This window comes from Orussus abietinus, unplaced genomic scaffold (assembly GCF_000612105.2).
Source record: "Orussus abietinus isolate OABI.00-Male unplaced genomic scaffold, Oabi_2.0 scaffold121, whole genome shotgun sequence".
Classification (NCBI taxonomy): domain Eukaryota; kingdom Metazoa; phylum Arthropoda; class Insecta; order Hymenoptera; family Orussidae; genus Orussus; species Orussus abietinus.
In genome coordinates this window covers 63,254-89,382 of record NW_019394278.1, presented here as the reverse complement: position 1 = coordinate 89,382, position 26,129 = coordinate 63,254, and the positions used below count along the sequence as shown (strand labels likewise).

At 39.3% G+C, this 26,129-nt stretch overlaps 1 protein-coding gene across 2 annotated transcripts in view; it reads left to right on the top strand.

Annotated features, from left to right (window-relative positions):
- LOC105703733 (mushroom body large-type Kenyon cell-specific protein 1) overlaps positions 1-26,129 on the top strand; it is an 81,441-nt gene that overhangs the window by 37,586 nt on the left and 17,726 nt on the right. For both annotated transcript variants that reach the window (XM_012432333.1, XM_012432334.2), the window contains exons 2-5: positions 16,024-16,685; positions 17,174-17,485; positions 21,031-21,270; positions 23,293-23,372. In XM_012432333.1, the coding sequence (XP_012287756.1) occupies positions 16,024-16,685; positions 17,174-17,485; positions 21,031-21,270; positions 23,293-23,372 (1,294 nt within the window). The remainder of the gene's footprint in view (positions 1-16,023; positions 16,686-17,173; positions 17,486-21,030; positions 21,271-23,292; positions 23,373-26,129) is intronic.

Here is a 26,129-nt window from a genome sequence, read left to right as displayed (position 1 = left end):
AGATGGGAAAATATGGAGAATATTTTCACAAACGATTGCGAGAGAATGCTGGCTTGTCTCGGGGCTAACGCGGGTTTTTAAAGGAAAAATTTAGTTGCAGCTAAACGTCACAGATGGCGACACTGGTCCTAAACAGTCGTTGGAATAATGGATTCCCGGGATTTCGACAGTTTTACGTCCTTCTATTTATCATTACTTTACCGAAATGACATGCGGATCGCTTCAGTTTGTATAATTCTCAACGTAGACCGTAAAAAACTTCAATATAAATATAAATGTCGGGAACGTGACGCCCCCCAGTTTGGAGAAAAGTTTTATAAATATGTTGACTTTTTGGTACGTATATATCACGCTTTCATATCACCTTAAGGCCGAAAGATACAATGTATCGAGAATATTTCCGATCGACGTCGATCACCGATATGGAATCTAATTGGCCGGAATTCTTGGTAAATGGTCGGTCAAAGAAAATACAGATTTCCTCTGGCTGACTCTTTGGTAATCGGTCGAATCACGTCATGGTGACGATAGAGGATCCGGGTGGGTTACTCGTTAAGCCAATTACACAATTGGTCGTCGTAAAACTCGCGATTCAAGGCGGAAGATAATTGGCCAATCGCGAAGTGCCATCGCGGACTGGAATCCGCGGATATTGTTCTTCGAAAACCTTTTAAGGTGGAGTGAAACCCCCTCAAATCCGTCGATTCGAATGAGACACATTTCTCTTTAACACTAGGTTTACGGGCGTTTTATATATACCTGTTTCTACGAGCATCCGTCAAATTGACGGGTAAACGAAAACACGCATTTTCTTGAAAAAATCGATATATTCAAATTAAGTCTGAATTAAACAACACTAGGCTTGACGTTTAAATGAATTATTAATAAGTAAAAAGGCCTTTTTTAAAAATTATCACGGAAATGATTGGAATGCTCGTCCTCTCATCCTCGGAGTCGGAACTAGAAAGAATGCGCATCCTTTTCTTGCTACGACACCCTTTCAAGAAGCTTTCCTCTTCACTATCCGAAGATCCTTCTATTTCTCCACTTTCAATGCAAACTTTCACTCTCATCTTCGCCTTACACTCCCTGCTACGAAGCAAATATATATGGATTGTTTATGAAATTAGCTAGTCCGTCAATTTGACGGGTTTCGTAGAGATAGGTATACTACGTACAGATTTTAATAATTGGAAGGCTTAGGAAAAAATAATTGTGTGTACAAATTCTTTGGATGAAATGATTAATTTACGATACAAAAATGGTTAAAATTAATGCTATGGTTTTTTCGGTATTTCTTTTCGAAGTTTGAATTCCGTTAAATTGACGGGTCCCGTAAAACTAGTGTTAAGGGTGTTGAATCGAACCTCCCGACATTTTGACACATGACTCGTGAGCACTTAGGAATTATCCTGACACTTTGAAAATTTGGATTTTCGAAAGAAATTCTTCAACTCAGCCCAGACGAGAATCAAAATGGCGTCGAGCTCTCGTATTTCGATCGATATACAATTATTGAAGGCTCTGATATGAGAAACGAAAGGGTCAGGACAATTGTACGACAATTTAGAACACTCTGCTAATCGAGAAACTCGCATTTGAACGGGATAAACGCAAAAAAGTGCCTTCTGCGCTGCTATGCTATAGCAAATAGAACTCTCCAGGAAAAATATAGTAAAATTATATATATATATATTTTCTTTTATCAGTGCAGCTTTGCCTTTTATCTCGGAAAAATCTCTCCGACGTGGTTTTTATTCTGAAACTTTTGAATGCGTTCCTTTTTTCGTGGAATGCGCAAGCAGAAGGAAACGTTCGTTTCGAGTCCGAATGTGCGGTGATAATGAAATTTCCCGAGGAAAATACTCCTCCGAGTGGACAGAATTCACTGACTCATTACAAGACCTTGAAGTTTGCACGTTATTCGCGACGATGACTCGTCGAAGACTCCGTCAGGCTCGATGACGTTTTTCATCTCTCTTTCTCTCCCGTGTAAGAATTTCTCCCAATCTATTCGACGATTCGAAATTCATCCGCCGCATTCCTTTTTGCGATTTCGAAGGCTGCATCGAAAATCGTTTACGCAAAAGGTTCCTATCTTAGGGGCTCGCGTCATTCTACGAAAATATCCAGGATGGGTGACTTCGATGAGTGGTCGCCATGTTCCGGAATAAAAGCAATATATTAACTAGCATTATTAAAAAAATTCATACACTTTTAGTACATGAGGTTGTAATGTAATTATACTGATGACTCGTCACCATGTTCCGGAATAAAAGAAATATATTAACTAGCATTGTTAAAAAAATTCATACACTTTTAGTACCTAAAGTTATAATATAATTATACTGATGACTCGTCGCCATGTTCCGGAATAAAAGCAATATATTAACAAGCACTGTTAAAAAGATTCATAAAATTCATACACTTTTTGTACATAAGGTTGTAATATAATTATACTGATGACTCGTCGCCATATTCCGGAATAAAAGTAACATATTAACAAGCACTGTTAAAAAGATTCATAAAATTCATACACTTTTAGTACCTAAGGTTATAATATAAAATTAGTATATCATGTCTGAATAAAACTTCCAACAAAAATCTTGTAAAATTATCATTTTTTTTTTTTTAACAGTGTATAGCAAGTTAAATACTTTTAAGATATTAAGATGATATGAAATGCGCTGAGAAATTTAATCGAGGTCGATAAATTAAAATTCATCTATACCCTTTTTGATGGTAATGCCATTCCGAATATTTATGTGGCAACATAAGCTGGCGCGTTCCGTTATCAACATTTATAATTATATTGAAGTCTTTTACAGTCCACATTAAGAATTATACAAACTGAAGCATTCCATATGTCATTTCAGTAAAGTAATTATGAAATTAACGCCCTAAAACTGTCGAAATCCCGTGAATTCATTATTCTGACGACTGTTTAGGATTAGCGTCGACATCTGTGACGTTTAGCTGCAACTAAATTTGTTTTTCTCTAAAAACACGCGTTAGCCCCGAGACAAGCCTTGCTCTTGCAATCGTTCGGGAAAGTATTTTCTATGTTTTCCCATCTGATTCTGTAATATTTCATTAATACGGTGTTCTAAATTGTTCGAGCTAGGTCCTGAAACTCTTCATTTTCGATTATAAGCCTCGAAGAAGCGTAAAACATCGAAAGCGTGCTCGGATCACGCCATGTTGGTTCTGGTCCACTATAAATAAATTAATTTTCGAAGAAAAATGAAATTCCGTGATTTTTGGGATCTACTTTAGCGCCTCCATGTTCCCGTGGTGAAATTTGAAACGAATCCGGACACCCAATTCGGGGAATACTTTCACCGACGATTTGACTTCTCACATATATATAGGCTGACTCTTTCATATCACATTAAGCTGCCCCTCTGGCGGATTAGAAGACTCGATATCGGCGTGAAATTGGCGCAACGGTTTCACGGATCGCTAACGACTATTCATTTAACGTGCCGCCCCTGCTCGATGCGATTCGTAATCCTTTGAGTCGTCCTGATCGGCTCACGCTCATTCGATGGCCTGCCTCTGTCCGAAGATCAACTGGTCCACACAAACACAAAAAAACTCCAAAACGCCGCCATTCGTCGGGAATAATTGGCGTCGCGGCGCCATCAGAGGCGAAATTTCAGGGATTGGACTTCGCCATTGATATTGTTAATGCAGACAAATTGTTGTTACCCAGGCACCGCGGAACGTGGAATATCAGTAAATTAATCATATATAAATGTTTATTAACGTATGCAAGACATATCTATGAACTCTACTCAAAGGGTAGATGTTCGGACATAGTACGTAATGTACATATCGTAGATATCTACAATAGATGGTCTATGTATTTCTATTCATACGTATTCGTGAAAAAAATTTAATTCATAACACTTTTTGAGCAGAGTCTGTTTGAGAACTTGTTCAGTACAGTTATGCCTATAGACCTAATTTGGACGACTAATTTACGTATATTCCACTTCATCGGTTGCCTGGGTGGATAGGGCCGATTTGAAATAAATAGATATTTGTAGATCAATAGTGGATGTATAATTTTCATCTACAATAGACATAGATATTTATATATATACTTTAGATATTTTTTTTAGGTGGATGATAGACGATATACATTTGCTATGCTTATAGACCTAATTTAGACGATTAATTTACGCATATTCCACTTCATGGGTTGCCTGGGCATTGACTGCGATATGTTTGTTCGAAGATATCGCTTCCGAACTTCAAGTACAAGTGTCAGAAGAGAAGAGAACGAACGAGGTGAAGATTCTCATAAAACCAAAGCGAGGACTCATAAAAGCGTGGCCAATTGGCCGAAAGCCACCAACGTCTTGTACGAGTGACATCTCTCTTCGGAGACCTTCCTTTTTCCTCTACTTCCCGATTGCCGAATCCTGACCTCGGTTACTTTGCCAATCAGCAAACCATTGACCTTTTTGGCGTCCGCCACTTACAGGAATTTGGCAACTTCGTCCATTTCTGCAGTCTTTCGATTACTGGTGCCAAAAAGGGACTCTTCGTTCTAACCTCGTATCCTTGTTCTTTGTTCACAACTATGACATCGTTTACAACTATGTCATTCCGTCAAAACCATAAATCTCACGAGCAACTTTATCGGTTTTATCACCGCGATTATGCAAATAAAGGAAGGAAGTGGTATCGAAAATGCTCAGTTTTATCCACTTGACATTCCATTTTAACGATCTAAATATCAAGGAAAATTAATTCAAATTGTGAAACCAATCAGCAAACTGTTGACCTTTTTGGCGTCGGCCACTTCAAGGAATTTGGCAACTTCGTCCATTTCTGCAGTCTTTCGATTACTGGTGCCAAAAAGGGATTCTTCGTTCTAACTTCGTATCCTTACTCTGTAAAAAATGGTTCTCACGCCAAATGCGGAGGAACATTCTATCGTCAGATTTTTGAAATATTGCCAGACGCGAAGAAGCTTTTCCGTTTCTGTAATTAATGCCTGTTTTCACTGGACATTTTATAGATAAATGGAAGAGTAATAACGCTTGGGTATTGGGTTATCGGATAAGTCCGTTCGGTCTTCTTGATATTTTTAAATAGTTATTTGAAAAATAATCAACAACGAATTAATCAATTATGTATTATCCGTTATCATTTACGACTTTCTCCCGTCGTTCAATCATCCACCTAAAATAATATCTAAAGTATATACATAAATATCTATGTCTATTGTAGATGAAAATTATGCATCCACTATTTATCTACAAATATCCACCTATTTCTTGACGCATACAAAATATATAATAGCTCTAGTAGACGTCTACCGAAGGTTAATCGACATCGTTGAAAATACGTTTAGAAAAATAAAAAGACACTTCATGTAACCTAACATTTTGCATATATACTTAATGTTTATATCCACATTCCAACTTGATGAAAAATATATTGAACAAGTTCTCAAACTGACTCTGCTTCAATTTTATTATTTAAAATAGCCATAAAGGAGCATTCCCGTTTCTCTCTTGGGTTTCCACCCATCGGGAAATTTCATCGACCTCGGTAGAGTTTTAAGATTAAGTTCCCTTAATATTCAACATTAATACAAAAATAAAAAGAATGACGAAGAATCCACAACCGCTGAAATTCCTTACAAGGGCTCATTTACAGGATTAATTAAATGTAAAATGATGATAAAATGTCTAAAATGATAACAATTTTCCCGCATCTGGGTTTACCCAATCATTCAACGACATTGCGTCGCTTCCAACTTTTCATACAATTTTTCTTGCAAATGTTCAAGTGTAATAAGTGGTTGTCCATTTTTCCTGCGTAGCATTCCTTGAGTACACTGAAAACATATGTGGCACCAAAATACTCAACAATTTTCGCTTTCCACGGTCTTCGTTGGTCCCCGACTATTATCACGTCAACAGAAGTTATTTGATAAGCTGCAGAGAAGTGCACGCGTTTACACAGAGCATGCGCGAATCGCGAATGAGCTCTTTACTCGTGTATGTCTATCGACAATAGTAGTCTCCCTGCTGCTATCGAACATTTGACAAACAGTGTCATAATTTATTCAGATGTTTTGTCATAGGTACGCACGCGCGATGTGCTATGTCACATTGCATTAGGTCCCAGGAATCCGGGGCTAGTTCTGAAAAAAAATTCACCCATAACCCAATTTATAATCACGAATGCTTAATTAAGGTGATATGAAAGGTGACCCTTTCATATATATAGTCTGGCGCCTACCCTAGTAACACAGAATAATTTCTAAATATTTTTTGTAATCCTTGCTAAATATCTCAAGCGACAGGTTTTTTAAGATCTCTCGTAGATTTCATTCGGAGATATCTAAAATGTATATCTATAAATAATATATTCAACAGATAATATATTAGAAAATACTTATATTAAAATGAAAGGAAATGTTTTGTTTATCTGTAGGAAAGATACTACGAAACACATGGAAGCTAATAATATACAAATATTATGAAAATAATATTCTTAAGTCAATATTTTGCAAATATTTCAAATGTCTGCTAAATATTTAAAGAATGTACTATATTCGTTAAATATATAGAAAATATAAGACAAATATTTTGTGCTGGTAGGGTATATATATATATATCTGAGAAGTCAAATCTTTGGTGAAATTGTTCTCCAAATTGGGTGTACCAATTCCTTTCAAAGTTTACCACGGGAATATGGAGGCCCTCAAGTAGGTCCTAACACTCATGAAATTTCATTTTTCGTCTAACATTTATTTATCTATCATGGACTAGAACCAACATGGCGTGGTCCGGGGACGTTTTCGATGTTTTACACTTCTTAATGGCTTAGAATCGATAATGAAGAGTTTTAGGACCTAACTCGAACAATTTAGAACACTGTAGAAATGGAACAGTACAGAGTTAGGTGGAAAAATATGGAAAATACTTGCACCAACAATTGCAAGAGCTTGTCTCGGGGTTAACGCGTGTTTTTAGAGGAAACATTTAGTTGCAGCTAAACGTCACAGATGGCGACGCTGGTTCTAAACAGTCGTTAGAATAATGAATTCCCGGGATTTCGACAGTTTTACGTCGTTAATTTCATAATTACTTTACTGAAATGACATATGGAAAGCTTCAGTATGTATAATTCTGAACGTAGACTGTAAAAGACTTCAATATAATTATAAATGTTGCAGCTAAACGTCACAGATGGCGGCGCTGGTTCTAAACAGTCGTTAGAATAATGAATTCCCGGGATTTCGACAGTTTTACGTCGTTACTTTCATAATTACTTTACTGAAATGACGTATGGAAAGCTTCAGTATGTATAATTCTGAACGTAGACTGTAAAAGACTTCAACATAAATATAAATGTCGGTAACGGAACACGCTAACTTATGTTATGTTATGTATATTCCTGTTTAATGATTAAATTTCACAGCGCCTCTCATATCACGTTGATAACAAGATTTTGCGGGGGTGCTTTTTAATTACACGATGTATAGAATATTTTAGAATATCGAACGTATATCATGAGAAATGCAATTATTTTCGGCTGCACTTCGGCGCATTGCGCTCGCTTGTAGTTCGCGGTAGAGACAGAGATAGAGGGACTTTTTCACTTTCTTATCCAGAGGCCGAATACTTGGCTCTTATCGGAGCCGACATGACGTACCAGCAATCCTCACAAAAGCGCTTGTAAGCCCTGAATGGATTGCGCGAAAATGTGGTTCCCCGAAAGCCCGATATGGCAGGGAAGATATAATGGCTAAAAATGCGATTACATTTTTTCCGCCGATTTAACGGAGAAATTCCTGGTATACGGATAATCAGTTCGGTCAATTCTCGATTACCATTCATGGTTAGAATAAAATTGAAATTTTAATGCCCATGTTGAGTAGTACAGTTGCAGAAAGCATGGCAAATTTTAGATTACAACACATTTAAATCATGAATTATCAATAGTTGCAATTATGTAGAGCAAGGGATCCGCGTAAAAACATTTCGTCTTCTGACAATTACGATAATGTTTTTGGAATAAGTCTTTTGTGGAGCAGAAAGCTCGTTTGTAGGACTTCGATCGATTTTAGATTACGGTCTAATTGTTATCATTAAATTTTTTTACTTTGGATTTGCAATCAGCGACCACGAAATACTGAATTTCAAATAAATTCAATGTATTTTTAGATAACTATTCCGCCATATTGAATCCTCGGTTATATTTTTTTTAATGTTAACATCGGATTCGTAAGCAGCGAACCCGAAAACGCCCGAGTAGGGCGTTTCAACTTAATTGGAAAACGTTGTCTGCTTTTGCCCACCTTTTTGAGATTTGGCCCCACTGCGTGATGATCAAAGGTGTAAGAGAAGTACCATAACAATTGATGTTGTGTACAAAAAAAGAAATGGAAAAAATTAATTAGCATTATCAGCGGCAATAATTTCTTGAAAAGGACAATTTCATTGGACAAGAAGCTCGTTTGGAGGACGTCGATCGAATGTGTAAGAGAAGTACCATGAAAATTGGTGTGCAAAAAAAATGAAAAAAAATTAATTATCGTTATCAAATGCAATAAGTTTTTGAAAAGGACAATTTCACGAGACAACAGACTCATTTGAAGGACGTTGATCGATTCTCGATTACAGTCGAACTGACGGGGCGACGATCGAATGTATAAGTGAAGTACCATGACAATTTTTGTGTACAAAAAAATGGAAAAAATTAATTATCGTTATCAGATGCAATAATTTTTTGAAAAGGACTATTTCATGAGACAGGAGACTCATTGATGAACATCAATCGATTCTCGATTACGGTCAAACTGGCGGAGAGACGATCAAAGGTGTAAAGGAAGTACCATAACAATTCATGTGGCGTACAAAAAAAAATGGAAAAAATTAATTATCATTATCAGATGCAATAATTTTTTGAAAAGGACAATTTCATGAGACAGGAGATTCGTTTGGAGGACGTCGATCGATTCTCGATTACGGTTTAAATGGATGGGCAACGATCGGTCAGCATTCGGACAGCCGGCACATGGCGCGCTGCCATGTTCCTTGCAGTCACGCCAGTTCGTGTACGGTGCATAGTAATTTTTCATAAGCCTTCGCTTTATTTCGCACCGAATTGATTTTGTCGCACATCGGCCGACGATCATCAGAGGCGTCGTTGCGTTTCTGGGATAGAGGCCGTGCTGCACGGAAGGATGTTTACAAAATTGTATTAACAACCAGCTGCAGAAATCGATCGAACATTACGAACGATCTACCCCAGGGGAAAAAATAAGAAATACCACGACGTATCATTCAAGTCATGGAGTGCCCTACTTTGAACATCAATAGACGCGGTTATCGATAACAACAAATAAAAGAATGAAAATTCCGAATAAACAAGGGAAAGAATGATAAATTGTACACGAAAGCCTTTACCCGTCATTCGCTTTTGTTTATCATGAATTACACTTCATTTGTTAAATAACCTTATCCTCGCTTGATGGTTGAAATTAATAATATATCGTCAACAACAAGTGAAAGAATCAAAATTCCGAATATACAATGAAAGGAATGATAAATTGCGCAAGAAAGCCTTTACCCGTTATTCGCTTTTGTTTATCATGAATTACACTTCATTTGTTAAATAACCTTATCCTCACTTGATGGTTTAAAATAATAATATATCGATAACAACAAATAAAAGAATAAGAATTCCGAATAAACAAGGAAAGAAGTGATAAAATGTGCAAGAAAGCCTTTACCCGTCATTCGCTTTTGTTTATCATGAATTACACTGCATTTGTTAAATAAGCTTCTCCTCGCTTGATGGTTGAAATTAATAATATATCGATAACAACAAATAAAAGAATAAAAATGCCGAGTAAACAAGGGAAAGGAATGATAAAATGTGCAAGAAAGCCTTTACCCGTCATTCGCTTTTGTTTATCATGAATTACACTTCATTTGTTAAATAAACTTCTCCTCGCTTGAACTTTTCCCGAACAACTAGAACTTCTGACAATTTCATAAATGAAATGAAATTCCAGAGAATGTAGCGGGAAACAATGACGGCTAATAATTCTCCCGGGAATCATTATCAAGCATGTAACGTAGTACTTTTCTAACATTCGTATGCAAAACATTACGACAAAGAAGTCATACGCCGTATGGAATCTTAACTTCACTTGTAGCGTACAAGACAATGTATGGACATACACTCGTAAACGCAGCAATAAAGGGAAATTGCTTACCAGCAAGGAATTAGAAGCAGGAGCAGCAATCATCACGTAAACAATAAAATGGTGCTCCGAAAGAATTTAAGTGCGTTTACTTTGCGTTCATAATCCGCTAGACTTTTTTTCTTCTTCACTCGAGGGAATACTCAGGCGCCATTTTTACAGTTTATGAAATTACGGATTTCCTAGCTAATTTGCATACGCGCGTTAAACCTTTCGGCTCATTATTTGACTTTCCTGTCCAAATTGTGATAATCCTTTCCATATGGGTGTAGAGAGATTTTTATTAATTTATATTTTATTAATTTATTATTATATTTTATTAATTGATTAATATAAATAAGAAATTCTCTCAATTTTTTACGCTCAGCGCCATCTGTGATTCCCGTATCAACTAAATTTCAAACAAACAATGTATCCTGTATGTATTGATGTAAGCAAACAATTAATCCTGTTTGCTCCGTTTGTTATTATTTCCGTAACGCACACTTGAATAATAATCTAGATTTTCCTACGTAGTAAACATTACTTATGGTTCATTTAAAATATGTTCTTTTGGTATTATATAATTTCATGATCGAATGAAAGATGTAAGTGGAAGTGTCGAAAGGAATATTTTATGATAAAAGTAATTACTTTACCTCGGTACGTTGTTGCATTGTATTCTTCATGGTTGAGGGTGCACTTCCATATTGTCGATGTTCTAAGGTGTTATTTTTTAATAATCGCCGTCATGTAAGGGGTCTTTATGGTATTCTATGCGAAGGGGCAACTTTTTCTCACGACTCGGAATGTAAACTACGGAAACTGTACTTTTTCTTACTAATTGCTAATTTACAATTACAACCGACGGTAATAAGTAGGTACGTCTCTCGTCCCTCTTGCGGGTTCGAGCTTAAAGCTCTCGCCTGAGAAAAAAAGGGATCAATTTAATTATATTTCAGTGAGAAACGTGGTTAATTAGAATTAAATCGCACCGCGATGTAGTTCTTCAGTGGTTTACGCAAAAATTGACAAAGTTGATTTAACCAGGATTTTACGGATGTGAGTTTAGAAACAATTGCGCGGAAACATACAAGGTGTATCTTGAAGCAACTTTTAATGTGCAAGAACCGGCTTTGCATTGTTATGGTGTCAGAAACAATGCAAAATGACCGTGAAACAATAAAATGAAGTTATGAAAGGTTTTGTTGCAATTAATGAATTATTATACAAAATTAAATTATATTTAATCGTATTACGCAAAAATTGGTAAAGTTGTTAAAATTGGTAAAATTTAACCAGGATTTTACGGATGTAAGTTTAGAAACAATTGCGCGAAAACATACAAGGTATATCTTGAAACAACTTTTAATGTGCAAAAACCGGCTATGCATTGTTGTGGCATCAAAAACATTACAAAATGACCATGAAACAATTAAATGAAGTTATGAAAGGTTTTGTTGAAATGAATGAATTATTATACAAAATTAAATCACATTTAATCATATTAATTGTAAAAGTTATCAAATAATTCTAAACATTCTAAACAATAATATTCAAAAACTTGTCACAGTCATACAAAAAGTAACTCTGAGCCTCTTTCTATAAATAAATGTAATAGTGATTTTATTGTTTCCAATTATTAAATTTACTGCTGCGAGATTAGTTTCAATTTGAGGTTAAATCTAATTTCTAATCAATCGATTATTATTTTAGAGAACCTTTTCCCGTGTCGAATTATTTACTTCGATGTCAGTGACTCGATAGTTTTATTTTATCGTTTGAAAAATAATTAACAAATAATGAGTAAAAGGTTTCCCTCTCGTGGACTGAATCTCTCCTGATTCCTGATTTGGGAGCCGCATCTTTGAGAATAAAAAAAAAATATCTTTTCGGCTCTTTATTTCATGTTTTCAAAATTTAAGGTCTTTGAGCCAAATATAGAATTTGAAGATGAATCCTTTGAGCTATTCGGTAAGTATAAGCTTTGAGCTTTTTTTAATGAGGTTCCCGGCATCGCGAAAAAAAAAGTATCGCGAAATTAGTTACTGCGACGAAATAACATGATTTTCGCAACAATTTTTAAAAGCCATCTATAGCCCTGTGATTACCACTATAACGTAATGTGATCTATCCAGAGTACAAAAATTAAACGCCCCTTAGTAGCACAATGATATAATATAACATATGATATAAAATTTATAATTCCACTATAACCTTATGTACTAAAAGTGCATGAATAATATGGATATTTCTATAAAAGTAATATTCAGAAATTTTAAAACTCTGTTCCGTGCCTGAAACAATTATTTACGAAATTTACAGAGGAATGGATTACGAATACGGTTATTCCGAAATTGTTTGAATAATTACTCTGCGTCGTTAATTTCGAAGCGGATACAATAAATGTATAAAATATGTTATAAATTTGTGTTTAACGATATTTGATTACAAACGTTTTCTCTGTCAGCAGACAAACAAATTTGACAAATGTCCTGGGTATGTCCGAGTACGCCTTTGTAGTCTTAAGGCGATNTGTAATAAATGTGTACTAATTCACTTTTATGACATAAAATTTATAATTTCACTATAACCTTATGTACTAAAAGTGCATGAATAATATGGATATTTCTATAAAAACAATATTCAGAAATTTTCAAACTTTGTTTCGTGCCTGAAACAATTATTTACGAGATTTACAGAGGAATGGATTTCGAATGCGATATTCCGAAATTGTTTGAATAATTACTCCGCGTCGTTAATTTCGAAGCGGAGCTTTACACCTGGAATTTCGTGTCGATAAATTGCACAAGGTGTTTTTTTTTATCGCCACCAAGGCTAAGGAGGATAATTTTCTGAGACAAAAAGGAGATATAGGAACTGCTTCTGGCAACTTATATCATCTCTGTACTTGAAATTCTCACGAGCTGTCTACTAGCTGTATAAAACGGCAACGCGTTGATTGTCTTTTACGGCCGTGTCTTTAAAAAGAAATACATTAAACTGCTTTCGCGCAAACAAGACCTTGGGTGTTTACTTAATGCTCCTCTAAGTGCAACGGTGCATCTCCGCCTAAGTAAACCTTATTTAACTGTGAATGATGACGGCATTTAAGTGTCAACGCACGACGTATAATCAGCCCCGACACATCGGCAAGAAATGAAATCATAAACTCCTAGAAATTTTATTATTAATAAAAAAGACATATTTGTCCTTCAGGTTCGTTTCCTTGTCATGGCCACTAGATGGCAGGAAAAATTAACGTCAATCGCAATTGTGTCATGCAGGTCTATGCATTAACCCTTTGGCTACTAAGAGCGTCTAAAGGCGCCCGACGTTTGGTTCAATATTGCCTGCACGGTCAGGCGAATTTCGCCCATATGTCGAAATGGCTCCGTGTTCAATGGGTTAACGACGACTTCTATGCGATACAAAAAAAAGAAACACCTCGTAATCAAGATTTAACGGAGGTTTTCCTCTACACTGCGAAAATAAACATTCACTCAACCGAAGAAATATATTATTTAACCCTTTGGCTACTAAGAGCGCCTAAAGACGCCCGACGTTTGGTCCAATATTGCCTGCACGGTCAGACGAATTTCGCCCATATGTCGCAATGGCTCCGTATTCAACGGGTTAACGGCGACTTCTATGCGATACAAAAAAAGAAACTCCTCGTAATCGAGATTTAACGGAGGTTTTCCTCTACAGTGCGAAAATAAACATTCATTTAACCGAAGAATTATATTATTTAACCCTTTGGCTACTAAGAGCGCCTAAAGACGCCCGACGTTTGGTTCAATATTGCCTGCACGGTCAAGCGAATTTCGCCCATATGTCGAAATGGCTCCGTGTTCAACGGGTTAACGGCGACTTCTATGCGATAGAAAAAAAGAAACACCTCGTAATCGAGATTCAACGGAGGTTTTCCTCTACACTGCGAAAATAAACATTCATTTAACCGAAAAAATATATTATTTAACCCTTTGGCTACTAAGAGCGCTCTAAAGGCGCCCGACGTTTGGTCCGATCTCGCCTGCACGGTCAGACGAATTTCGCCCATATGTTGAAATGGCTCCGGGTTCAACGAGTTAAACTATTCGCTATTTCCAATTCTTTCGTCATAGAGACGGCCTTAAAGAGTTTGACATTTTGAAGTAACAAGAAAGGAGAATCAAAAAACTTAATTCAGATCGATAAAAACAAATTCTTCTAACTGATATGTCATCTGAAGCGCCAAATTCCCGACGTTTATATTTTTCATCGATGTCGCCGATTGGCACAACGGCAGGAAAGACTCGATCCCGGCTCAAAATCGATTTTATAGTCGGAATTAAATGTTTATGAGCACCCATTGCAACCTCGGGGACCTTAATAAGGTCCTTAGAGTCCAATATCGCGCGATATAAAGTCCAGTTAGGCGTTACATCTGTCGATCCTCTCAGCGATAGGTGACGTAACCTCTTCAACCGGATCCTAACCTCTCCGGGGCAGCGATAAAGTCCATTCCGATCTTTCGTCTTCCTCGATTCTTTCCTCTCGCAGTTACGTTGTCCTCGCTTGCCGGATCCGTCACTTCCCTCTTGTGGAAAACGCCATTTAGGTTTATTGAACGTATCGTTGACTCTTACACGGCGATTGCATCATCCCCTTATTCTAGATTGTAATAGGATCGCTATTGTGTTACATTTCAACGTTTTTAGGTTAGTATTTGAAAAGACGCTTTGGATCAAATTTTGATACGATTTCGCTAATTTAAAATGACTTCCATATTACTTTTTGACATCTTTTGTACTAGATTGTAACACGGTTCCGTAGACTGCATTTCGATGATTTTAGGTTAGAACGTGTTGTTTCTAATTCTCATTTGTGGAAGAGAACATGTAGGTTTATTGAATGTATCGTTGATTCTTACACGGCGATTTCATCATCCCCTTATTCTAGATTGTAATAGGATCGCTATTGTGTGTTACATTTCAACGTTTTTAGGTTAGTATTTGAAAAGACGCTTTGGATCAAATTTTGATACGATTTCGCTAATTTAAAATGACTTCCATATTATTTTTTGACATCTTTCGTACTAGATTGTAACACGGTTCCGTAGACTATATTTCGATGATTTTAGGTTAGAACGTGTGATTTCTTTTTCTCAGTTATGGAAGAGGACATTTAGATTTATTGAACGTATGCGACGTTTTTTGGTATTTACAGTTTTACAAAATGACGGCAAATGCTTTTCTTTTAATCTTAATGGGTGGTCTGCAGTAGAGTTATTACGATTGCTATAATTATTGTCTAACGTCTTATGTTTTTTGACTATTTCTTTTATCAATTGAACTGAATGCTACACATATCTATAGACAGAGTGAGCCACTTCAGCGGCATACCCTTAAAAGACATCATACCCTCGAAAGCCACTATAGTAGCGTACCGTTCGAATGGGTAGCATGCGCGAAAGCCACTATAGTAGCTAAAAGGTTAAGAACATTCTTGCTCACTAAAGTCACTATAGTGGCTGAAAGGTTAAGAACATTCATCCCCACGAATGCGCTCAATCCTAAGCCACTTCAGCGACATACCCTTAAAAGTCATGACATCCACGAAAGTCACTATAGTGGCGTACCGTTCGAATGGGTAGCATGCGCGAAAGCCACTATAGTAGCTAAAGGGTTAAGAACATTCTTGTCCACCAATGCTCTCAATCCCAAACCCTGGACCCTTCCCGGTGGAGCGACTCCCGAGTCGCCGCTCCCCAGATGAGCCGCTCATCATTGTTTGATGTAGTTGCGGTGGTGTCGCAGGTCTGGAACGGGTAGCGGAAGAGTTGATGGGCCGTAGGAGATGGAAGCAATACCAGGACACCCTGTACAGCAGCACTCGCAGCGAATCGGCAACGCAACCGCAGCAGCACCGGCTCTACCCGGTGGGCCTGCCCGCCTGCAACCAGCTCCCGAACCAGGGCACCGCCGGTGGAGCCGGTGGTCCCGGCGGTCCCCAAGGCCACCGGCCGCGGCCCCCGGGGCCCGTGCCGGTCAAGCAGGAGACCCAGGAGATCCAGGAGCCCCGGGAGACCCAGGAGACCCAGGAGCCTCCCCGGGTGCCGAACCACGTGGAGGAAGAGCTGCGCCGGCTGAGGCCGGAGGAGATCAAGGTCGAGGTCGGCTCGGAGGCTGCGGAAGGGGGCCGGGACGCCCAGACCCAAGTCCAGGGGGAGAGCCAGGGGGGCGACCAGGGGGAGAACCAGGGGGAGGACCAGGAGGGGGCCGAGAGGACGGTGGCGGGACCCGTTGCCCTCGCGGGGGACCCCAAGGAACCGGCGGAGGGGGAGGACGCCGTCGAGAGGAGGCTCAAGGTCACCGAGGACGTCGACGCCAGCCGGACGGTCAGTCCTGCCCGGGAACCGGACCAGCCGGCGAACCGGGACCGGGACCCGACCAACGCCACCGACACGGAAGGGACCAAGGTCAGTTGCCGGCGCCCCGACCGCCATTTTGGTACCGGAGAACCACGGAGCTCGTAAAGGTGGTGGAGACGTTCCTAACTGACACAATTTTTCTATGCCACTCCACCGCGCGGGTCTCCTTCGTGGAAGATAGATAAATAGATAGATAGATAGAATTTGTTATGCCCAAGAACACAGCTCCATATGGACAGGGCACACAGTGCATGGTATTTACAAAAAGGGTCCATTCCGTTAGTGACTGATACGCTATCTTCGGTGTTCTTAAAAGTTAAACGGGCTATTATGATAGATAAATGGGCGATGAAGATACATGTGCCAATCGTTTTGAATCATGGACGTAAGAATATAGGATGTAAACTTCAAACTGCTTCCATGAATTTCTATATTTGGAGGAAAAACTCGAAAAATTTGATGGTTTTATGGATCGATGGAAGCACATGTTCCTATCGTTTTGAATAAATTAAAACTTGGCTTTTCGGCGATTCCAGGGACGGATCGAGGAAGTCGCGTTGGAGCGGATACAGGTGACCGCAGGTTTGCTTCGGGTGAAGAAGGAGGAGGAACTGCAGGAGGCGCCGGTGACAGGGGGTGGCTCGGGGGCGGCGGAGCCCGAGGGCAGCAGGTCGGCGGAAACCACCCCCGTCGGCTCGCTGCCCCTGCCCCTGCCCCTGTCTGTGCCCCTGCCCCTGCCCCTTCACCCAGGTCGGCGATCGAGTCCACCTCCCGAGGACTGGAAGCCGCTGGATAAGTGTTACTTCTGCCTCGATGGCAAGCTGCCCCACGACGACCAGCCGCCCCTTGTAAGTTTCGCCAGAATTTTTATTCCCGTCTCCTACAACACCAACACCATTTGTATTTGTCTTTGGATTTCAGCCCTTACTATAAGTGCCCAATTTTTGTTTCCGACCAATACTATGCGAGGCCAACCTAATGAGCAGCCGTCTAAGTTTCACCAGAATCTTTATTCCCGTCTCCCACGACATCAACACCACTTGTAACCGTCTTTGGATTTCGGCCCTTACTATAAGTGCCCAATTTTTGTTTCCGACCAACACTATGCAAGACCAACCTAACGAGCAGCCGTCTAAGTTTCACCAGAATTTTTATTTCCGTCTCCCACGACACCAACACCACTTGTAGCCGTCTTTGGATTTCAGCCCTTACTATAAGTGCCCAATTTTTGTTTCCGACCAACACTACGCGAGGCTAATCTGACGAGCAGCTGTCTAAGTTTCACCAGAATCTCTATTCCCGTCTCCCACGACACCAACACCACTTGTATCCGTCTTTGGATTTCGGCCCTTACTATAAGTGCCAATTTTTGTTTCCGACCAACACTACGCGAGGCCAACCTAACGAGCCGCCGTCTAAGTTTCACCAGAATTTTTATTTCCATCTCCCACGACACCAACACCATTTGTAACCGTCTTTGGATTTCGGCCCTTACAATAAGTGCCCAATTTTTGTTTCTGACCAACACTACGCGATGGCAACTTAACAAGGACCCGTCTAAGTTTCACCAGAATCTTTATTCCCATCTCTCACAACACCAACACCATTTGTATCCGTCTTTGGATTTCGGTCCTTACTATAAGTGCTCAATTTTTGTTTCCGACCAACACTATGCGAGGCCAACCTAATCAGCAGCCGTTTAAGTTTCACCAGAATCTTTATTCCCATCTCTCACAACACCATAAATACTCTGGATTCATGGACATATACTTCGATTTCTTTATAATTATTGTACGAAAACGACAGATAGAGTATGTCATTTAGTGTAATACCCAATTTGAAGGCTCAGATATGAGAAATGAAAGGGTCAGGACAATTTAGAACACTCTGGTAATCGAGAAACTCGCATTTGAACGGGATAAAGGCAAAAAAAGTGTCTTATGGACTCCTAAGCGATAACGATGGTAACATAGGGTCTTGGAATGAAAATTTAGTTGACATGGAAATCACAGATGGCGCATGGGGTCCCTCTGCAGTCTATTAGTGCCTCAGAAAGCATGAATCCAGAGGATTTCTGGAGTTTTACTTGGATTTCTTTACAATTATTGTACGAAAACGACAGGTGGAGTATGCCATTTCGTACAGTACTCGATATAATTCGACACAGCAGTCGATATAAAAACAAACTTCGGCAACGTAGGTATTTATAAAAACCTCTTTCACAGACGTCGGTCAAGTTCCTCGACGTGTTTCACTTAACCTTAAAAGCACCGCGAATTGCACAATTTCCCAGGTAACAGTATATCAGCAATAGTCAGTTTAAAAATGGCAAAGGAAACAAGATTTGCACATTGTAATTACTTTGTTAGGTCTATCTCGAAAGTGCATCTAGTGGTCTCGGCCGGGCCAGATAACAACTGATTCATGTAGCTATCTGTCGGAGGGCGAATAGCTGACAATGTAACAGAATCGCACGCCTTTTGTACGACTCTTTGTCTAGCGAGCCTTTGTCTTACGCGCCTAAGCGTGACAATAACTGCAATCTGCATGGCCGTATTCTAATGCATCAACCGGTGAATGCACTTATCGCATGCATTAGGATTAGAAAAGGCCACATCGATCACTCCGTTTCACCTATTTGCGGCAGGGTCCGGCTCCGGAGAACATGTGTCACCACACGGTTCAACTGAACCGTGATTGCAATGTGTGTACTTACTTGCGGGGTCAACCCTTTAAGCTCCAGGTTGGACTCTGTGTATGTTCACGCCCTTCCGAATCGAGTTAGGAAAAGTATCATGCCGCGAACGAGACAAGGCCAAATAAATCTACAGATCATTTGCGATCGCGCGAACAGCTGGGGAAACACTTCGGCTTGTTCAACACTCTGTCTATCCGTTCCTGGAGGGAATTTGATACATGATATTCCGACACAATGCATACCTTTTGATTTAGTTTTGCCTTGGAACGGGTATAACCTTCCTATAATATGTGGTTAGAGCTCCTAGATAAACCTTCCATTTTTCTGGGCGTATTGTAATCCCTTCGTGTGGTTAATATTACCATTACAAATGGTGATCATTACCGCACCTTTTTGGTGCAGCGCCATGGATACAGTATATACATAGATAGAGTTCCCACTGCATGTGGTAAATTTCACCATTTATGTGGTTTCACTTCCCACAGTATTTTAACCATGTCCCTGTAGTAATTCTAACCAAATTATTCTTTTCCGTGCAATATCGCAAAGCACTGAGGCGACCACCTTCCACAACCAGGTTTCTCAGTGCACTTTTGGTCCCCTAACCCCATGAGTAGTTGCCACCCAAATCCTATCAAGAAACCTCTAACCCGCCCCCAAAGAAAGTTCCAAAGGGACCACAACCAGTAGAAAACTACCACCGAACACCATTAAGCAGGGTTCTTTGAGTTTCCGGTTAAAGATTCATGAGGGATGTATCCGATAAGAACCACCGAGATGCGATTCGATCTCGAAAGCGGAAGTCCCATCGATGTGGCCAGGACTGGAACTTCCGTTCCTGGACCTCATGAATGGTCCGTCTCTGATTGGGAAGGACCCGATCATGTTGGCTCTTCTTGGTCTATGTCGTTGGGTCTTACCCAAGAAAAGAGGTGAAACTGATGAGAGACGTTTCTCGGTGGCTGATTACAGAGGGCCAAACCATTGTTTTTGCAATCACATAGGCAAATGTAGAATAACCTTGCAACGGGTATAACCTTTCTATAATATGTGGTTACAGCTCCCAGATGAACCTTCCATCTTCCTGTGCGTCTTGTAACTTCTTAGTGTAGTTAATATTACCATTACAAATGATAATCATTCCTGCACCTTTTGGTGCAGCGCCATGGATACAGTATATACATAGATAGAGTTCCCACTGCATGTGGTAAATTTCACCATTTATGTGGTTTCACTTCCCACAGTATTTTAACCATGTCCCTGTAGTAATTCTAACCAAATTATTCTTTTCCGTGCAATATCGCAAAGCACTGAGGCGACCACCTTCCACAACCAGGTTTCTCAGTGCACTTTTGGTCCCCTAACCCCATGAGTAGTTGCCACCCAAATCCTATCAAGAAACCTCTAACCCGCCCCCAAAGAAAGTTCCAAAGGGACCACAACCAGTAGAAAACTACCACCAAACACCATTAAGCAGCGTTCTTTGAGTTTCCGGTTAAAGATTCATGAGGGATGTATCCGATAAGAACCACCGAGATGCGATTCGATCTCGAAAGCGGAAGTCCCATCGACGTGGCCAGGACAGGAACTTCCATTTCTGGACCTCATGAATGGTCCTCTTGGTCCATGTCGTTGGGTCTTGCCCAAGAAAAGAGGTGAAACTGATGAGAGACGTTTCTCGGTGGCTGATTACAGAGTCCCCAGAGCGACAGCAGCAGCAGCTCTCGATCGGCGGAGTCTCCGATGTCGGTCCAGGTCGACCCCATGGCTGCTTCCGTGGTGGCGGCCGCCCTCAGCGGCACTTACCCCACGCTGCTGCCCCAATGGTGTCTGCCCCCGAGGGAGGCGCCCCTTGTTGGCGCCCAGGCGCACCAGGACACCAACGCGGTCGTCGATCAGCCGCTCGATCTCTCGGCCAAGCCCAAGAATTCTCAGGTATTCGCTGCTCCACCTAAAATCAAACATGAGTGCTTACCAAAGGACCCAGCTGGCAACAAAGTCCCATAAATCTGTGCAATGTCTGTGTAATGAGATATGGTGATGATCGGATGATTTGAGATGATATGAAAGGGGCTGAGACATTTAATCTACGTCGACAAATTAAAATTCATTTATACCCTTTTTGATGGTTCAATCTCTCGGCCAAGCCCAAGAATTCTCAGGTATTCGCTGCTCCACCTAAAATCAAACATGAGTGCTTACCAAAGGATCCAGCTGGAAACAAAGTCCTATAAATCTGTGCAATGTCTGTGTAATGAGATATGGTGATGATCGGATGATTTGAGATGATATGAAAGGGGCTGAGACATTTAATCCACGTCGACAAATTAAAATTCATTTATACCCTTTTTGGTGGTAACGACATTTTGAATACTCAAGTGGCGACATAACCTGGCGCGTTCCGTTACCGACATTTATATTTATGTTGAAGTCTTTTACAGTCTACGTTGAGAATTATACGAAATGAACCGTTTCATATGTCATTTCGGTAAAGTAATGATGAAGAGGTCGATGTAAAACTGTGAAATCCCGGGAATTCATTGTTCTAACGACTGTTTAGGACCAACGTCGCCATCTGTGACGTTTAGTCGCAACTAAATTTCTTCTCTAAGAACATGTCTTAGCCCCGAGACAAGCCAAGCTCTTTCAATCGTTGGGCAATGTATTTTCCATATTTTCCCATCTGACTCTGTAATATTTCATTTCTACGGTGTTCTAAATTGTTCGAGCTAGGTCCTGAAACTCTTAAATTTCGATTCTAAGCCTCCAAGAAGCGTAAAACATCGAAAATGCGTCCGGACTACGGCATGCTGGTTCTAGTCCATGATGAATAAATATATTTTATATGAAAAATGAAGTTTCATGAGTTTTAGGACCTACTTTAGGGTCTCTAAATTCCCGTGGTCAAATTTGAAACAAATCAGTACCCCCAATTCGGGGAATACCATCATCGACGATTTAACTTCTCAGATACATATAGGCTGACTCTTTCATATCACCTTAAAGGCTCCTGTTGGCACCTGTGTGTGTGTGTGTTTTAAAAGTTGCCAATGTTCTTATTAAGGTAAACGCAGGGTCTAAGCAAGGCACTTTTCTAGAGTTCGGGAAATACTATCACCGACGATTTGACTTCTCAGATACATATGGGCTGTCTCTTTCATATCACCTTAAAGGCTCCTGTTGGCACCTGTGTGTGTGTGTGTGTGTGTGTTTTAAAAGTTGCCAAAGTTCTCATTAAGGTAAACGTAGGGTCGAAGCAAGGCACTTTTCTATAATTGTTGTACACACAATTGTGGTGTAAATAGTTGCATGCATGTTGAGAGCAATTTTGAAAAGTTAGGTAATCAGGGTATGAATTGTTGGAGGAGTACGAGTTTTATATGAATTTCAAGACTCTCGTACTAGATTGTTTTTCAATTCTGCCGAGTTTTCCAATTTCCTGTTATTACGTTACGAAGGCATGTACTAGCGATTAACCTAATAGTGATTGAATCCTATCTGCTGATAGTCGAGAAAGCGATGGTACTCTATACGCTAAAAAGTACCCATTGAGCAGACAGTACAGGGTGCAATCCATCATCGAAGTTTGCATCCTTCAATTTTTTATTATACATAGCATGGTATTGCGGACACTTTTCAACCTCTTTATAGATTATTCCATATTTTCCCTTTGTTATTCTACCGTAATAGATTTTTAGTAGGATGTGTAAAGTAGTTCGTGCCCCGTATGATAATTTGCACGATGAAATAATTAATAAATCGCTGCAAGGATATGATTAAATAATTATTTATGTTCTCACGTAAAGTCGAATTCTATTTGAAAGTTCCCATGTGCAAGAAATTATTTTTCTGCGTAGGTTTTAGAAATTATTTTCCTGCATATTAGGTTTAAAAAGAAAAAATAAGAATTAGACATTTGTTTCTCTTGTCTATAATTGCGTTTACATTTGGTTACAGGACAACAACATATCCCTATTGGAGCAACAAAAAATACCTCTTAGGATGCCCGCAGGCATTGACCCGAAGAGCATCTTCAAGTAAGTAAGACCCTTTGAAGGTGCTTAATATTTAGAATTATTTTCTTTTCTTAGAAATATTTAGAAATTATTTTCTTTGAAGGTACTTATTGTTAAACGGAATTGCGCGAGTTTAGCCTGAGTACCGATATCTAGAAATGTATTTTTATTATATGTTCATACATTAAAATATATAATCTGTATATATGTTTATAAATTATTGAAACTAAATATGCCATTGAGATTTTCAAGCAATATTTCATATATCTTCGAATGAATTCTACAAGAAATCCCTTCAAATCAGTCCATTCGACTACAACACTTTTTTTAAGGGTATTATACCAAACTATCCGAAACTTTGACACATCACTCCTGATCATCTAAGAATTGTCCTGACACATTCAACATTTGGATTTTTTAACAAAATTTTTTAACTCAACCCAGACCAGAACCAAAATGGCGTCAAGCTCTCATATTTCGATCAATATACAATTATCGAAGGCTCTGATATGAGACTCGAAAGGGTCAGGACAATTTTACAACAATTTAGAACACTCTGGTAATCGATAAACTCGTATTTTTACGGGATAAAGGCAAAAAAAGTGTTGTATGCGCTTGTATGCCAAAACGATGGTAATACGAGGTCTCGGAGTGAAAATTTAATTGACCTGGAAATCACAGGATGGCGCAGGGGGTCCCTCTGCAGTCAATTAGGGCCTCAGAAACCATCAACCCAGAGAATTTCTGGAGTTTGACTTCGATTTTTTTATAATTATTGTACGGAAACGACATATGGTGTACGCCATTTGGTACAATATCCAATATAATTCGACCCAGCTGTCCATATACAAACGAACGTAGGCATTTAGAAAAATCTTCTTTATCGACGTCGATCAAGTTCCTCGACGTGTTTCACTTCACCTTAATTGACATGGAAATCACAGATGGCGCAGGGGGTCCCTCTGCAGTCAATTAGGGCCTCAGAAACCATGAATCCAGAGGATTTCTGGAGTTTTACTTCGATTTCTTTATATTTATTGTACGAAAACGACAGGTGGAGTATGCCATTTGGTACAATATCCAATATAATTCGATCCAGCTGTCAATATAAAAACCAACGTCGGCAACGTAGACATTTAGAAAAATCTTCTTTATTGACATTGACCAAGATCCTCGACGTGTTTCACTTCACCTTAAGTATTGATATTTTAGTGTTAGGAATCGATACTAATCGCGAGGTATTATTTCCACCACTACCGATATCGCGTCTCATGGTCGCGCGACCAGGAAACGAATCGCAAATCAACGTTCCTCGAAGACGATAATGGCCGATGATTAGTACAAGACAAGTACGAACAATTTAATGGCCGTCCGCGATCATGTCGGCTTAATTTACACCGCATTCCGCAGTTGAAGGAACTCGAGAAACGAGAAATACATCGACGGTTATGTGTCCTACAGAAAACAAGTAAAGAGACACATTCGCTCATGAAATAGTAGAGGGTGTCCCGCACTTAAAGCAAGAAGGAATTTTGATAGGAATCACAGGTTTATTATTCAAAATTGTAAGTTTTTTATTCGTTCATAAAGTATACCGCTGATGAAATGAAATGCTGCGTAACTTCAAAAAATTTCAACTTCCGAAATGATAGTCAAATTTCAAGCTTTATTTCCGCCATGTTGGATCTAATCCTCCGGCATGAGTTCTTTATTTTTTAATGTTATATGTCAAATATAAATTACTCTTCACAGAAAATGTTCAGATTTCTCATTTATCCACATTTCACGATGACTTTAACTCCCGCGCAATTTATAAATAAAGAAAATTTCCCACGTATGGAACATCAGAATTTTTCGTCGAGGAACATTACGGAAGAATCGCAATTGGCACACAGCCAACATATATTATATATGTACACATGAAAAGAGAGTATTGAATGTAAAGACAGGTATGAAAGATTGAGAGAGACATCTATTTTAAGCGTGTCTCATATTAAATAAATAATAAATACTGCGTAGCTTTAAACAATTTCAACTTTCGAAATAGTAGTCAAATTTCAAGCTTTACTTCCGCCATGTTGGATCTAATCCTCCGGCGTGAGTTTTTTATTTTTTAATGTTATATATGATATATAAATTACACTTCACATAAAATGTCCGGATTTCTCGTTTTTCCACATTTCTCGATGACTTTTACTCCGCGCTATTTCCAAATCGAGAAAATTTCCCACGTCTGGAACATCACAATTTTTCGTCGCGACTTCTTCGGACTGCTCCACAAGTTTTCGGGATTCTTAATCCGACAAGGATTTATCGTTGACCTGTACGTGTGTAACCCTACGGCTTCTCCAAGAGTACCTTATCACGCTGATGTATGCTGCCAACACGTAATATCCATTCCTATGGCACTTTAAAAAAGAAAAGAAAAACAACTAATATGAATTATGATGCGCTAATTTAATACATGCCGAAGTCCGCATTTAGAACTTCAATGATTCTTTCGTAATGTTCCTCTGCATCAAATCCGCCATTGTCATTGATTCAATTTTTTCGTCAAATTCAAGACGCAAAATGTGTTCTCGATGTAACCAACGTCAGTGATTAGGAATTGCAATTACTTATATGCCGAAGTCCGCATTTAGAACTTCAATGATTCTTTCGTAATGTTCCTCTACATAAACTCCGCCATTGTCATTGATTAAATTTTTTCCGCCAATTTCAAGACGCAAAATGTGTTCTCGATGTAACCAACGTCAGTGATTAGGAATTGCAATTACT